Source organism: Saccoglossus kowalevskii, chromosome 18 (assembly GCF_978046115.1).
Source record: "Saccoglossus kowalevskii chromosome 18, keSacKowa6.1, whole genome shotgun sequence".
NCBI lineage: Eukaryota > Metazoa > Hemichordata > Enteropneusta > Harrimaniidae > Saccoglossus > Saccoglossus kowalevskii.
Window position 1 is genome coordinate 12,476,169 of NC_140658.1, and position 13,337 is coordinate 12,489,505.

The 13,337-nt window shown below is 37.4% G+C and overlaps 1 protein-coding gene across 1 annotated transcript; it reads right to left on the reverse strand.

The window, feature by feature from the left end:
- Positions 1 to 2: 2 nt before the first annotated feature.
- LOC144358849 (uncharacterized) lies at positions 3 to 7,886 on the reverse strand. The gene is made up of 4 exons (XM_085492929.1): positions 7,800 to 7,886; positions 5,196 to 5,266; positions 36 to 1,136; positions 3 to 10 (listed from the first exon to the last, which is right to left on the reverse strand). Exons 3-4 carry the CDS (start codon positions 994 to 996, stop codon positions 3 to 5), a joined length of 969 nt encoding a protein of 322 aa, XP_085349055.1. The 5' UTR covers positions 997 to 1,136; positions 5,196 to 5,266; positions 7,800 to 7,886.
- Between the last annotated feature and the right edge of the window lie 5,451 nt (positions 7,887 to 13,337).

The window sequence follows — 13,337 nt, forward strand, 5'->3', positions numbered from 1 at the left end:
TTTTAGATAGCTAGAGCGAGTGAAACACTTCTCACATTGTTTGCACTGAAATGGCTGCAATCCTGTATGTGTAAGCATGTGATTTTTCAGACCACCAGACTGAGTGAAGCATTTTTCGCATTGTTTACACTTAAATGGCTTCAATCCTGTATGTGTAAGCATGTGATTTTTCAGACCACCAGACTGAATAAAGCATTTGTCACATTGTTTGCACTGAAATGGTGTCCCCCCTGAATGTGCAAGCATATGCTGTTTTAGATAGCTAGAGCGAGTGAAACACTTTTCGCATTTTTTGCACTGAAATGGGTTCACCTCTGTATGTACAAGCATGTGCTCTTTCAGATACCATAATCTAGTATAACGCTTCTCACATTGTTTGCACTGAAATGGCTTAAATCCTGTATGTGTAAGCATGTGCGTTTTTAGACTACCAGAGTGAGTGAAGCATTTCTTGCATTGTTTGCACTGGAATGGCTTCAATCCTGTATGTGTACGCATGTGCTCCTTCAGATGCCCCGACTGAGTAAAACACTTCTCGCATTGTTTGCACTTATATGGCTTCAAGCCTGTATGTGTACGCATGTGACGTTTTAGATTACAACACTGAGTAAAGCATTTCTCACATTGCTCGCACTTGAATGGTTTCAGTCCTGTATGTGTAAGCGTGTGATATTTTAGACCACCAGAAGAAGTGAAGCGTTTCTTGCATTGTTTGCACTGAAATGGCTTCAGTCTTGTATGTGTACGCATGTGCTTTATTAGACCACCAGACTGAGTGAAGCTTTTCTTGCATTGTTTACACTGAAATGGCTTCAGCCCTGTATGTGTAAGCATGTGCTGTTTTAGAAGGCACGACTGAGTGAAATACTTCTCACATTGCGTGCACTGAAACCCTTTTTCCATGGACTGCACACATTCAGGTTCTCTGTTGATTTTGTCAACACCTCTACTGGTATCTGTCTTCGATGGCATAATGCAATCTGTATTTACTTCCATTATTAGGTTCTATAAGTATAGCTGAGTGTACGAATTAGAATGCAGTATGAATGTAATCTTAAATGTACTACATTGTATTCCAGGGCTTCATTGTGTGAAGTGTTCTTCATCTATATCTTGGCAGCAAGTTCAGTTTTCATCTACAAAATAACAGAATGAAACAATATAACAAAATACATTTGGAGTGCAACATCATGAAATGATGGATATCTAACTGCAGTTTACCATGTATTTATGTGCTTCTATAGAGCCTAGCCTTAACCTATCAAAATATTATTAACTGGCAATGTAGAATATTAGCTGACAAGAATGATTCCAGCATAATAAGCGGGTCTAGCTCGAATGCTAGTTTATCCTAGGTTCTGTAGAGACACTTAGAAAAGTGTAATGTATGTAAATAAAAATACGGTGTGATAACAATGCAGCCTGTCTAGCTATAATACAAGATTTGTATGTGTCTCTACAGAGTTTATCAACATAGCTACATGTAAATACTATTTAGAGATAACGTATCAATGTATAAGTATTATGTGATCACAAAGCACCATATCTAGCTAATTTTCTGTGTGTCTCAGAGTCCACGAAAATAGCTTCATGTGATACAATAAAAAATAAAAATAAAAGTAAGGTGTGATATCAGAGCAGCCTACATAGCTAGAATGCTAGTTATCAAAGAGTCTTTTTAGAGGCTGAAATATTACCTACACTTGGATGTATTAAATGTATTAAAATAAAAGTATGGTATGATGTGATATCATATCAGCCTACATAGCTAGAATTAGGCAGAGTGTTTCAACCCACCTGTTCACATAGTTCATACCCACCATAGACTCAGGTCAGTCAAAATTATCTGTGATTCAGCCATCGACAGAGAGAGAATTACAGGTCAGGGAAGCCCCATGACCTCATAGATTTTCTTCCACAGAAGGAACCTGAAGTATATGGTAGGGTAAAAACTGTGTGAATAGGCGGGTTGAAAACCCTATGCCTAAATTCACTACATTCAATTACCCACCGCAGACTCCAGTCAGTGAAAATGACTATTTGAAACTGTAGAAACAGTAAAGGATGTCCCAGTCTGGGACAAACCCAGATGCGTAGGTGACTAGCATTCCAAAGAAAAAAGAGGCCGACACAGTTCTGCATGAGGGCATAGGCCGAAAACGAGATCATGACATGTCCAAGGTTTGCAGACGGGAGAAACTTCTCTGCACAAATCTATAGGAGAGACTACTCTTTCATCTATGCACAGTGAACCCTGTGGTCATCTGGGCCGGGTCAGTAACCATAGTATTACCCACTATTGAACCAACCTTTAAAAGGACCCTCTTCAATGGTTTGGGTGTCTCTTATAATAATAACTGGTAAAGACGTTTGCGCTCTCCAAAATGCTCAAGGGAGGCACGTAATGCAGCAGCCAATCGCAGTCAGCCAATCAGCAATCGCATAAACCCAAAGTGCTCGTACTTGGTGTCTCTGTAGACCCTTTGTCGAGAAAGTCAGATGGTCATAAACCTTGCACACTGTTACAGTGATCCACCTGGAAATGGAAGTCGGGAGGCTGGTCTGTCCTGCTTACCCTTGCCATAACACATAAACATGTGGTTGCTGCCATACCTCGACTCCCGAGTATGATTCTTGTAGTAACTCAACACTCGGACAAGGCATAAAAGCAACTCCTCGCTGACAATGTTGGCTAGACGGGGGATGATGATAGGATCTTGGTGAGAAACGCGTTTCACGTCTTTAACTCAGCTTAATTGACCATAAAGGTGACACAATCATCTGAGAAGAACAATGCCCCTAGCTCAGAATGACGCCTACCAGAGACAAGAGCTAGTAGAAAGACTGTTTTCTATGTCAAATATTTTGAGGGTGCTGATCTCAGAGGCTTTAAGGGTGGTCTGCTTAAAGCTGACAGTAAAACAAGTCCCAATTGTGCAGTTCTATTGTGCAGGGTCTAGGCTGTAAACAGTAGGTGGGAAGCAGTAAACAGTCTCCAAATAAGAGAACTATCGCCTAGTCTTGTCACCAAAGAATTCTCGATGGTGGGTGAAAAGGCTGTCCTATAGCCAATGATCGCTGCATATGACAAGTCAACTGATCAAAAAAAGAGAAGAATTTGCTCTGCCAGAACTAACAGCAATGGAGATCTGGTCCCCGCTACTTATTGATATAGAGACCACCACTGTGTTGTTTGTGTGAAGCAAGACTCTGTGGCCTCAAACTATCGGTAGGAAGTGTTTCAGTGCTAAGTGCACTGCTTTCAGTTTGAGCCAATTTATATGGTTGCAGGGCTTGTTAATATAACAGGTGCCTCTCCAATCTGTGAGGGAGGCAACTGCTATCAGAGTCTTAGCCGTGGCAAGTGGGACCAAGGTAACCCCTTCCTGAGGTTGGCAATTGCCTTTCATCAAGGCAAGGCATCCCACACGAGTTACTCACTACTTCAGCTCCCATAGGTGAGCCTAGTGCTGCAACCAAGTGCGAATGCATAACGCTGGGCAACTACCCTGTGAACTGAGGTCATCATTCCAATGATACAGATCAGCTATTGAAGAGACACAGAAGGAATGTTGACTAGAACTTTGGCTATGCCACTTAGTGCTAGGCAACGAGCCTGCAATGGTTGTACCAAGCCTAAGTCCATGTTGAACTCCATGCCCAGAATCCCAAACGCTGTATTGGCTGTGGATGGGACTTTTCTCAATTTACTAGGATGCCCAAATGGTGTAGTAAATCCTGTATTAGCCTTAATTGCTCGGCCAACAACCACTTGTTGGTTGTGTAGCAACCAGTTGTTTAGGTACAGGTTGATGTGTACCTACATCCAGTGCAGCAGTAGCACCACCACCTGTATTAACCCAGTTTCACATTTCGAAAAAAAAAACACATATCAAAACTATTGAAACCTTGTCTGCAAGTTGAGACCAAGAATTGGCTAAATTTTTTGAAATAGTGACATGCGAACAACAAAGACGATGCCAAAACCTTTCCTATACTATACATTCCCCTTTGTTTACACTACACTACGGGCAAGGGAAAAAATGAGCAAGGGCGTGACCGAGACACCTCTGATGGCCTACTTGGGGGTACAAAACATATATGCCTTGCTTGTTCCCCTCCAATTGGAGGCCGGAGAGCCAAATCCATCTGGTATCCCAGGAGAAAGCATTCCCTGAACACGAATATCTCTTGCTGGTGTGCTTCTTCCTCCTTGCTGAACAAGGAGCAACTGCAGTGGAGGCAACTTGATCCACCTGTATTTTGTCTACCAGACATGCAAGAGACAAAATTGGACCTGGCTGGTCCTCAACCAAAGCCCGAATCTCGTAGGCAAACTCTGGCATGCTGTAAGGTGTAGTCCACACAGGAACCCACAGGAGCAACATGTTTCAGGGGCACAGCCAAATCAGTTTTGGGGGAACAACCTAGGAGGTGAAGGCTATAAATGGACTGCTCCATCTGTAAAATGAACAAGGCATGCATGAGTGAAATTATTTACAGTTAAAAGTTGACACAAAAAGACCAAACAAAATGGCGGGCCCAAAATAAGAAAAACTCAGCCCACCAGCCACTATACGTCTACTACCAACGGCTCACAGAAATGAAATTTGAAAAACTGGAGACTGAATCACACTGTTCTTGCTACGATACACACTTGATGCGGTGAAAAACAAAAGTGATCATGAAGCAAGATGGTATCACCTGCCTTGTCTCGGTCATGTGGTTTGTGACGTGTAAGAAAAAAATGGAGTCATTGGGGGGACATATTTTTCTCTCCTCGTCGTTGGTTGAATCACAGATTAAGGCATACAGTTCAAAACAGTAATTTTGACCGACCAGAGTCACTCTATGGTGTGTAATTGGACGCAGTGCTTGCTTGTTTTCTCTTTGTCTTTATATAACCGTGGATTAATATACAATGTAGATGCAATGTATCAAAGTAAAAGTATGGTGTGATATCAGAGCAGCCTATCTAGTTAGAATACTAGTTTCATGTGTGTCACTGCAGAACCAATATGTAGATGTAAAAGTGTTGTGATATCTTTCTATAGAACCCTAGTTTTTTATGTATTCACAAACCTAGCATGATAGCTACATGTGAATACAATGCTGGTGGGATGCATGAAAGTAGAGTAAGACATAACCATCTACTTGTATACATATTTAAAATTACCGAAATGAACTACACTTACCTGAAGTGGATTCTGCATGTGAAACCTTTACTCACTACCCTATACAAACTGGTTCTAATCAAAATATATATCTATGTTAAAAGAGTATAACAGATTATGTTGTTATTCAAGGACTTACAATATGAATGATAATAAATACCAGTGTTTGGTTGTGCCAAGAGTGGCGAATAATTTGCATCATGTTTAGCAAGCAATTTGCTTGATTTATTCTTCAGCATTTTTATATTCAACACAAGAATTAGTATTATTTCAAATGTTTTTTTTTTTGTTTCAAATCAGATGTTGGTCACTACGGGATATATGAAGTACCGTAAGCATATTGTACATTTTGACATAAATTTGCTATTTTCCACATTTTCTTTAAATATTTCTTTTGACATCGAGATGATCAGCCATCCACGTAACAGACTAATTACATATACATGTTGAACTAATTGAACTTAGCTGCTTTCTGACTTATAGAACAATAATCAATTGAAATTATTAACAATAGAAATGGTTTTGAGCGTTGCATTGACCACCAATCATGACAATGCTACCACGCTGTTTGTAGCTTTGGGAAAATCCTGATTACACACAAAAGATTAACAATAATGCAAACAAAATCATCAAAACTACAAAGAGTTCAGAAATTGTAATGATGAATACAAGTCATTGTTATAACCCAGTCGCCAACAGTTCTTCTACAGTGAAACACATTAGTTAATTAAAATATGATACATCAATATACTAGTTAATATTGCTTACAATTATATACGATTCATATAATCATTACAATTGTGGTGTGAATTATGTAAATTTGACCCCTTCTGTCACTAAGCCTTTGTTTTACTGCCCCTATTATAGCGTTGAACACGTGCTGGTAATTTGCATACCACATATCTATTGTAAAACAACTTGGTTAGGAAGTATCAATCTCAGTCGGAGATTGTTAATCATTTTCCTACTCAAATTGAAGGTTAATTGTGCTTGCTAAACAATTAAACCATACTCTTGACCTAATCAGTGACCAAATATAGAGCTGATTATTACAATGTGTCTCTGGTAACAGAGATTCTGTTTACCGATAAACATCCCTTATTGTGTCTATTCTTCCATGGGCATCGATGGAGGTCGGACACAGCACCCTCGGGTAACACTTTTACTCCAAAGCAAATTCAAAAGTGATTGTAGATTCATTTATAGTTAATTACTTCTCAATGTTATCATTTCCTTCAAGCTGTCTCGGTTTTAGTCTATTTTGTAGTCATATTTATTTTCTTTCCACTTTTGAACGCAAGTTGTTAAATTGAGAAAAAAAATATCTCAAAAAATATTTGACACTTATTATGGTGTAAATAACTCGATCAATTAATTTCCACAATTGCAAGTTCGTAAGATAAAGAAATAAATCCTTAGATTGGATATTTGATGTTGAAAAAAACATTATAACGCCTGAATTCAAACCCTTAATGAATTCCACAGAGGGTATAATACCACTATACCGCAGAGGATATTTTTCTTTTTCTTGAATCGTTTTTGAAATATAGGCCACACCACTGTGACACTTTAATATCGAGCATAACTAACCTTGTTTCTGTTTATTTCTTGTCAAAATCAGGTAACTGTCAGTTTAATTACTTAATATTTACTTAATAAGCTGTTTTCTTACTTATTTTTTTAGTTTTGCGTGGTGGCGTTTTGTCAGGTTTATTATTCCTTCCTAATATTCTTTATTTACATTTTATGGTTTGATATTTTTCAGTTTATTTGATTTTAAAGCTAATTTTGTTTTATCGCAATGGCACACTTGTGTAACATTCCACAACGTTGTTATTTGCCTATTGTTCATTTTGACGACTACTTTTGATGTCCTAATTAGTTGAGTGGGAAAGCCAAAACGATAGCTTTGGTATTGGCGAGTGTTTATCTAGTGTGATTCGCATTTTTGGCGTTTGTATTAGGCGGTTTTTCATTTGCCATGTTTGCTACGTTGTAATTTGCGACCACTTCCCCGTTTTATTGTGATGTTTGAGTGTTAAATGATGTCTTGTTTGTCTGTCTCGCCATGACCTAGTTTTAAAATCGCGGCCAGGTTGCATGATCTTTGGCTTGACCCGACTGAATGTGTGATCGTTCTGCTTAACAAGCTAGGATTTATTACCGTTATTATCATTATATTATCACTATATTATTTGTATACAGCAATTCATATATAACGACCACTATTGAAGGGCATTTTTTGTGACATCAGCAATTCGTACAGTGTGGATTTGTATTCTGGAATTGTACCTGGACTTTTAACCAGCGTAAACGGATATTGCATTATTAAAAAATCATGTCATATTATTATAACTGAAATGTTGAACGTACTAATTTTGTCAATAAAACTAACGTTCTACCGTGAGATTATAACCTCCCTTTATTCTATACCAGTGCAAAGCAAGAAACGCAATGGTCGCATTCTTGGTCGCATGTGTTGAGATTACACGCCGTTGAGACAACAAACGCGATCGTTCATACATACAGTGTTCACAGGTATTATTTATAATTTCACAAGAACCATAACTCCACGAACATGAATGTTTGACGAGTATACTTCAATCGTAGATATATATCACTTACTTCGCACGGAATGTTCCTCAATCCTGACATAAGCTCGTCCTGTAAAATCTACCCTCAATCGCACAATGGCGGAAACCCCGTTGACCTCAATAAAATGTTGTCACCGTAGAGGGCATTAATTTAACAGTGGTATCGCCTCTAGATGGCGCTTTTGTGAATTCCTTGTATCACAGGTCATCACATCACAGGTTTATTCTGCACAGTAGTCACGCTTTAGACAGGTATTGTTAAATAAATATTGTACTGTTAGAAAAACTTACCTTCAGTACCTCTAGGGTATCTCATACGAAAATATCTGCTTACAACTGGTTTTAATCCATGTCGAACACGTGCGCAAAATGACCATTTTGCGCACGTTTTCGGCAAGGCTTATCAGCCACCTCAAGTTAAAAAAACATGAAATAAGAGCCAATGTCAATTGAGTAGCCTAGGTGTTAAAAGTGGATTAAGTACTGGCGGCTACCCGACTTCTGCATATGTATGTCTCTAAACGCACGCTTTTCAGTTGATTTAGTCATCTTTTTTTAACTCAGAAGCCCTCAAAACGTAATATTACATGTGAGAACGAAACTAATCCGTCGAGATTTCACGTTTTCCTCGTAAAAGGGATGCTGGCTGTTCCCTTTCTGGACTCCCTCCCACGTATACTTCCAATTCCTACCATGTTCTCAGTTGGTGACGCATGTCAAGCTAAAAATGCGCAATCAGTACTCATTTTCAAATTGCCCAATCTCTCACTATTTTCGCATTCTAATCAGCCGCATATCGCTTAATTTTCGACCGAAAAACGACCATATTTTTATCACTTTCTTTTTTCACTCGCTTATTAAAAACACTGGCCGCTTGTTCAAACACTGATCACTGGCACATGTATTGTCGAAATGGTTGTTTTAGTGCTAAAGTTTGGGATTCAACGAGTGTTAACTATTATTTAATTTCGAACAACACTTCCAATCCATCATACCTTGTATCTTTTGCGAACGCAACTTGAACTATGACCTCTTGTTATGTGAAAGTTCCACAACAAGCTGATAGAGCGGGACTGTGTTCCGTTTAAATCCAGGGCTGCTACTGCGATTCAAGAATATGATTATCGAGACATTAACGTGATACAGGCCGTGCTAACTCATTAGGACAGAGAGCAGAGAAACCAGGAACATATGCCACGGCCATGTATTTGGAATGTGGGCGAGCAGACGGGCGATATTTCTGGGTTCACGCGGTCAAAAAATAAAGCAGAAATTATTCAACAAGCGGTTGCAAAAGCGAGTGAAAAATAAAATGATCGAAAAGCAGAAGCGAGCAGGGTGTTTGGTGAAATTAGTGCTGTACATTCAGGTCCTTTGTAAAAACACGATCGGCCAAGATCTGTCATTCTGAAGCACGCCAGAGACATAAAAAATGCAGTTTTGAATATTGACACCGTTCGTATTTTTTAAATGACAAAAAAACAAAACAAAAAGTGTATGCTGCTTAAGCGGTGATCGATCGAAACAGACTCGTTTTGCAAGTTTTAACGGCTACGTTTTGTTGAAGATATAACACTTCACTTTCGGAGTTATTGCCAAATATAATGTACGACAGCAAAAAACAACATTTGGTTATATGAAATTGATTAGCATTCATGTACGTCAGTACTGTTGAAATTGTATCGTTTGTTTCGTCAATCGAACGTTACAACCCGAACCTGTTCGACAATTATTATTGCAAATGTAATTTCTTTATCCCGGGTCAATAAATCCAAAATCAAATCAAAATCGTACTTATAGTACGTTATTTTAGAATGATTTTTATTTGGTTTCACGTGATAGATAGTCAGACTTATCATTTAGCATTACTAACACTCGTTTTGATGAATGGTGTGGCTTGTGGGTAAGAATAGAAAATGTATATCGATGATGTTGTGATTATTTGGATTTTTGAGAACGGATTTTTACTATTGAATTGAAATTAACACGTCTAGGGGTGAATTGTTAATAATATAGTAAACACGCAACAACAAAGAAATATTTTTCATCATAGATCTCCAGTCAAGAGAGTGGCGTTTGGACGTAACCCCAATTGATAAAGAGTAAAACACAGAATTGGAAGAGCTGTCCATGCATTGACCAATCACACAAGAGCTCACAGACACCAACAAAATATTTGTTGTTGTACTTAACAAAGGGATTTGACACTGAAAACAATGGAATGTTTATAGGCTTTAAGTTGGATTTAGATCGTGTTATAATCAAAATACAGTATCCTGGAAAGAGTTGTAAACACAAATTTTCATATGATGATAATCATGGTGATTCACAAAGGGACCTGATGAACTACCCACGTCAATACATGGACGTCTATGGGCCGGAGCGACTATGTCCCAGTACAAGGTCATCGCTTGCTCAAAATAGTGGTAATTATATAATTAAAACAGTTTGGTAATGTAAAGCAATACTACTTCAATAAATTGAAGCACCAACGCTCCGAAACCCCGAAAATCACTATTACTTTTTCAAGGCCGATCAGCCTGCCCTATATATATGACAAGGGATGAAACAAAATATGCACATGTTACCCCACTTACTTTTCGCATATTTAGACTCGTACTATATGTCATTGTTTCCTATCGCTTAAATATCCACGTATGCAGTTTTGTGATATAGTGCCCTCTGTGGTACAATAGTGCGAGTCTTATGCGGTTTTTGATTTCGGAAGATTTCATCATCTGCCTCACCCCGTCGGGTTCCCATGAACGCCGAAGGGCGGCGGTGGCACACACATTTTTTTAGGTGCCGAAAATAATCCCTCAAATTACAAAGCACATTGTCAAAATCAGTTATTAGTGCTGATAAGATACTCGGTTATTGCACACTGTCGTCCGATTACATATAAATCATATATTTTTCCAAATTTCACTCATTTTTGACGAGATTTGACAATTTATGTTTCTTGTGATACCAGATACAACTGTGCATGCGTAGAGCGCCCACAAGAAGACAAAATTCACAATCTTATAAATTGAGGGCGCTCCATGCATGCGCCGATTGACATAAACACCAGTATCTGGTATCACAAGAAACAGAAATTGTCAAATTTATATGTTTGTGTGCTATGAATTTTTGGCAGCAGATGGCATCGACTGCAAGTCATTCCGTTCTTTACTCATTCTAGTTTTACTGTACTTGGAAATTATTACTCGCGGATAACTTGCATTTCAATTACTTTGAGCATTACACCATTGGCTACTTCTCACTTACATTTTATTGTCAAAGGTGTGTTTAACTGACATTGCTTATTATCTGTATATAGCTACTTGAATTTGAACCAAAACGTTATTGGCAAGACTCAGAATACGGCAGTGACAGCCAACAACACGTAATTGAAGGCAAATAAACACTTGAAGCAGAAAGGGGTGTTTCGAGTCGTAAAAGAAAGGACGAAACCATTGTTGACTTTTGAGGGGAATGGAAATCAGTCGATTAAAGAGTGTCACAATAAGCGAGGGAGCAAATCGTTTTTATGCTATGAAAGAGTGAAGAGCTTGAACGTACTTTTTAACTTTAGTACAACGTCATTTTTGTTTTATTAAATAACGCTTTTAGGTTCATGTGCTGCAAGTTACAGAGCACATACCTAAGCGGCCGTCCCTCTGCAAATAATTAGCAAAAGCATTTCCCGTTTCAAAATCGCGAAACTGTCCGTTTTTACGCAGTCTGGGAAGTTCCAATTACTAAACGAAGTGCAGAACGACGAAGCTGAAATATCCAATAACCAACACATACCAAACATTATATCTGAATATTCGTCATGTATTTTAAGTCTTACCGGACCGGAAGTGGGAATTTGTTTCCAGTCTGTTACTTACTACCTTATACTAACATATGTTTGGATATTTAGACAAATTATACACGGAATTAAACTGCAATGGTAAATATGCCTTGTTTATTTATTTATCACTCCCCCCCCATTATCTTGATATACGACATATTACGATCTGGTTCGTTTGTTAAAAGTAACAGAATATCAATCACATTGGAGAAGGTTAAAACCAAAACACATTAGGCCGATGTCACACGTGTACGTTGATTTTGAAAAGCGGGAAATATACTTGCTAAGGGTAAACTATGTTATAATATTTACCATAGTTTATTCACTATGCGATAGATTGATAAATATATTTATGATATTCGTGATATATAAGCCGATATTTACTCGATTATACGATTCAACTGTATGTTGTATAATCACGGCATGTGCCGTGAATAGGGAATATTGCAAGGAGTTATATATAAAACATATAGGCCGATTTATCAGAGTACTACATTCATATACATTGTCCACATAAACACATGGTAATTATGCCTTTCAAAACTATGACGTATTTCGAACAAAGTCATAACATATGTGAAAAAGATGGTCACATCAATCTAAATAAACGACTTTATTCTAATACATCGGGAGTTTTATAGCAAATACAAAAATATTCATGTGCCACATAGACATATTTCGATACCTGCATGTGAACCTAATATATTATTAGATTAAAGGAAGTTTAGAAAGAACTCCCGTGTGCTGAGAGTATTGGAGACACATTAAAATTAATTCAAAATTTAAGGTTTGCTTTTCAAACAAGTAGCTTGACAACAAATTTTTGTTTGCTATTTGAGATGCATAACATGAAAACAATGTGATTCATTATCAAAAATTATAGTACATACAGTTTTTAGTCCAATTTGAGCTAGAGCAATGAATTCAATTTAAATCTGATTCTGTTAGATATCAGAAATGGGCTAATAATATATAATCAAAATGCATGTTTATCAAAATTAAACTAATCACGTCCGTGGATTACCTCAATGAACCAAATGAATTATTATTAAAACTAAGCAATTATTATGCATAGATGCATGTATATTGTTTCAGGGTGCACATGTACACAGTTTCATTATAATGTGATGATTAATCCTAACAAAATTTGTGGAAAGCTGAAAGTAGGTAATTATTATAGATGTATATCAACCTAAAATTAATTTGATCATCACATTGTGTTAGAGTAATATGTAACAAGATTCATTGAATTGAGATAATTAGTGTCACAGACCATGTATGTGCGAAGTTTCATTGAAATGTGATTAGAACAAAAAAATATGATTTTTATGATCTGATTTTACCCAAAAACTCAGCAGGTATGTGCATTGTTCTGGAGCATCAATATACAAAGTTTCATTGAAAGGAATAATTAGTACTAGTGATATCAGTGTAAAAGCTGAAAATATGATCATTATGCAAATTAGGTAATTAAATATGCACTGATTTTAACCCAAAACTAATCACATCTGTGCATTAGTTCAGAGCATCTATGTATCAAGTTTCATTAACATCTAATGAATGGCTCTTTAGATATCAATCGAACAGTCAAGGAACAGCTACAAAATAGCTAATTATCATGCAAATCATGTAATTAATATGTATGAATTTCAGCTAAAACCTAATCAAATCTTTACATTAACCCAGAGTATCTATACACCAAGTTTCATTAAAAACCAACATACGGTT

Bases quoted from the DNA above. Each gene is read 5' to 3' on its own strand.
- LOC144358849 (XM_085492929.1), bottom strand. From the start codon at position 996: ATGGAAGTAAATACAGATTGCATTATGCCATCGAAGACAGATACCAGT.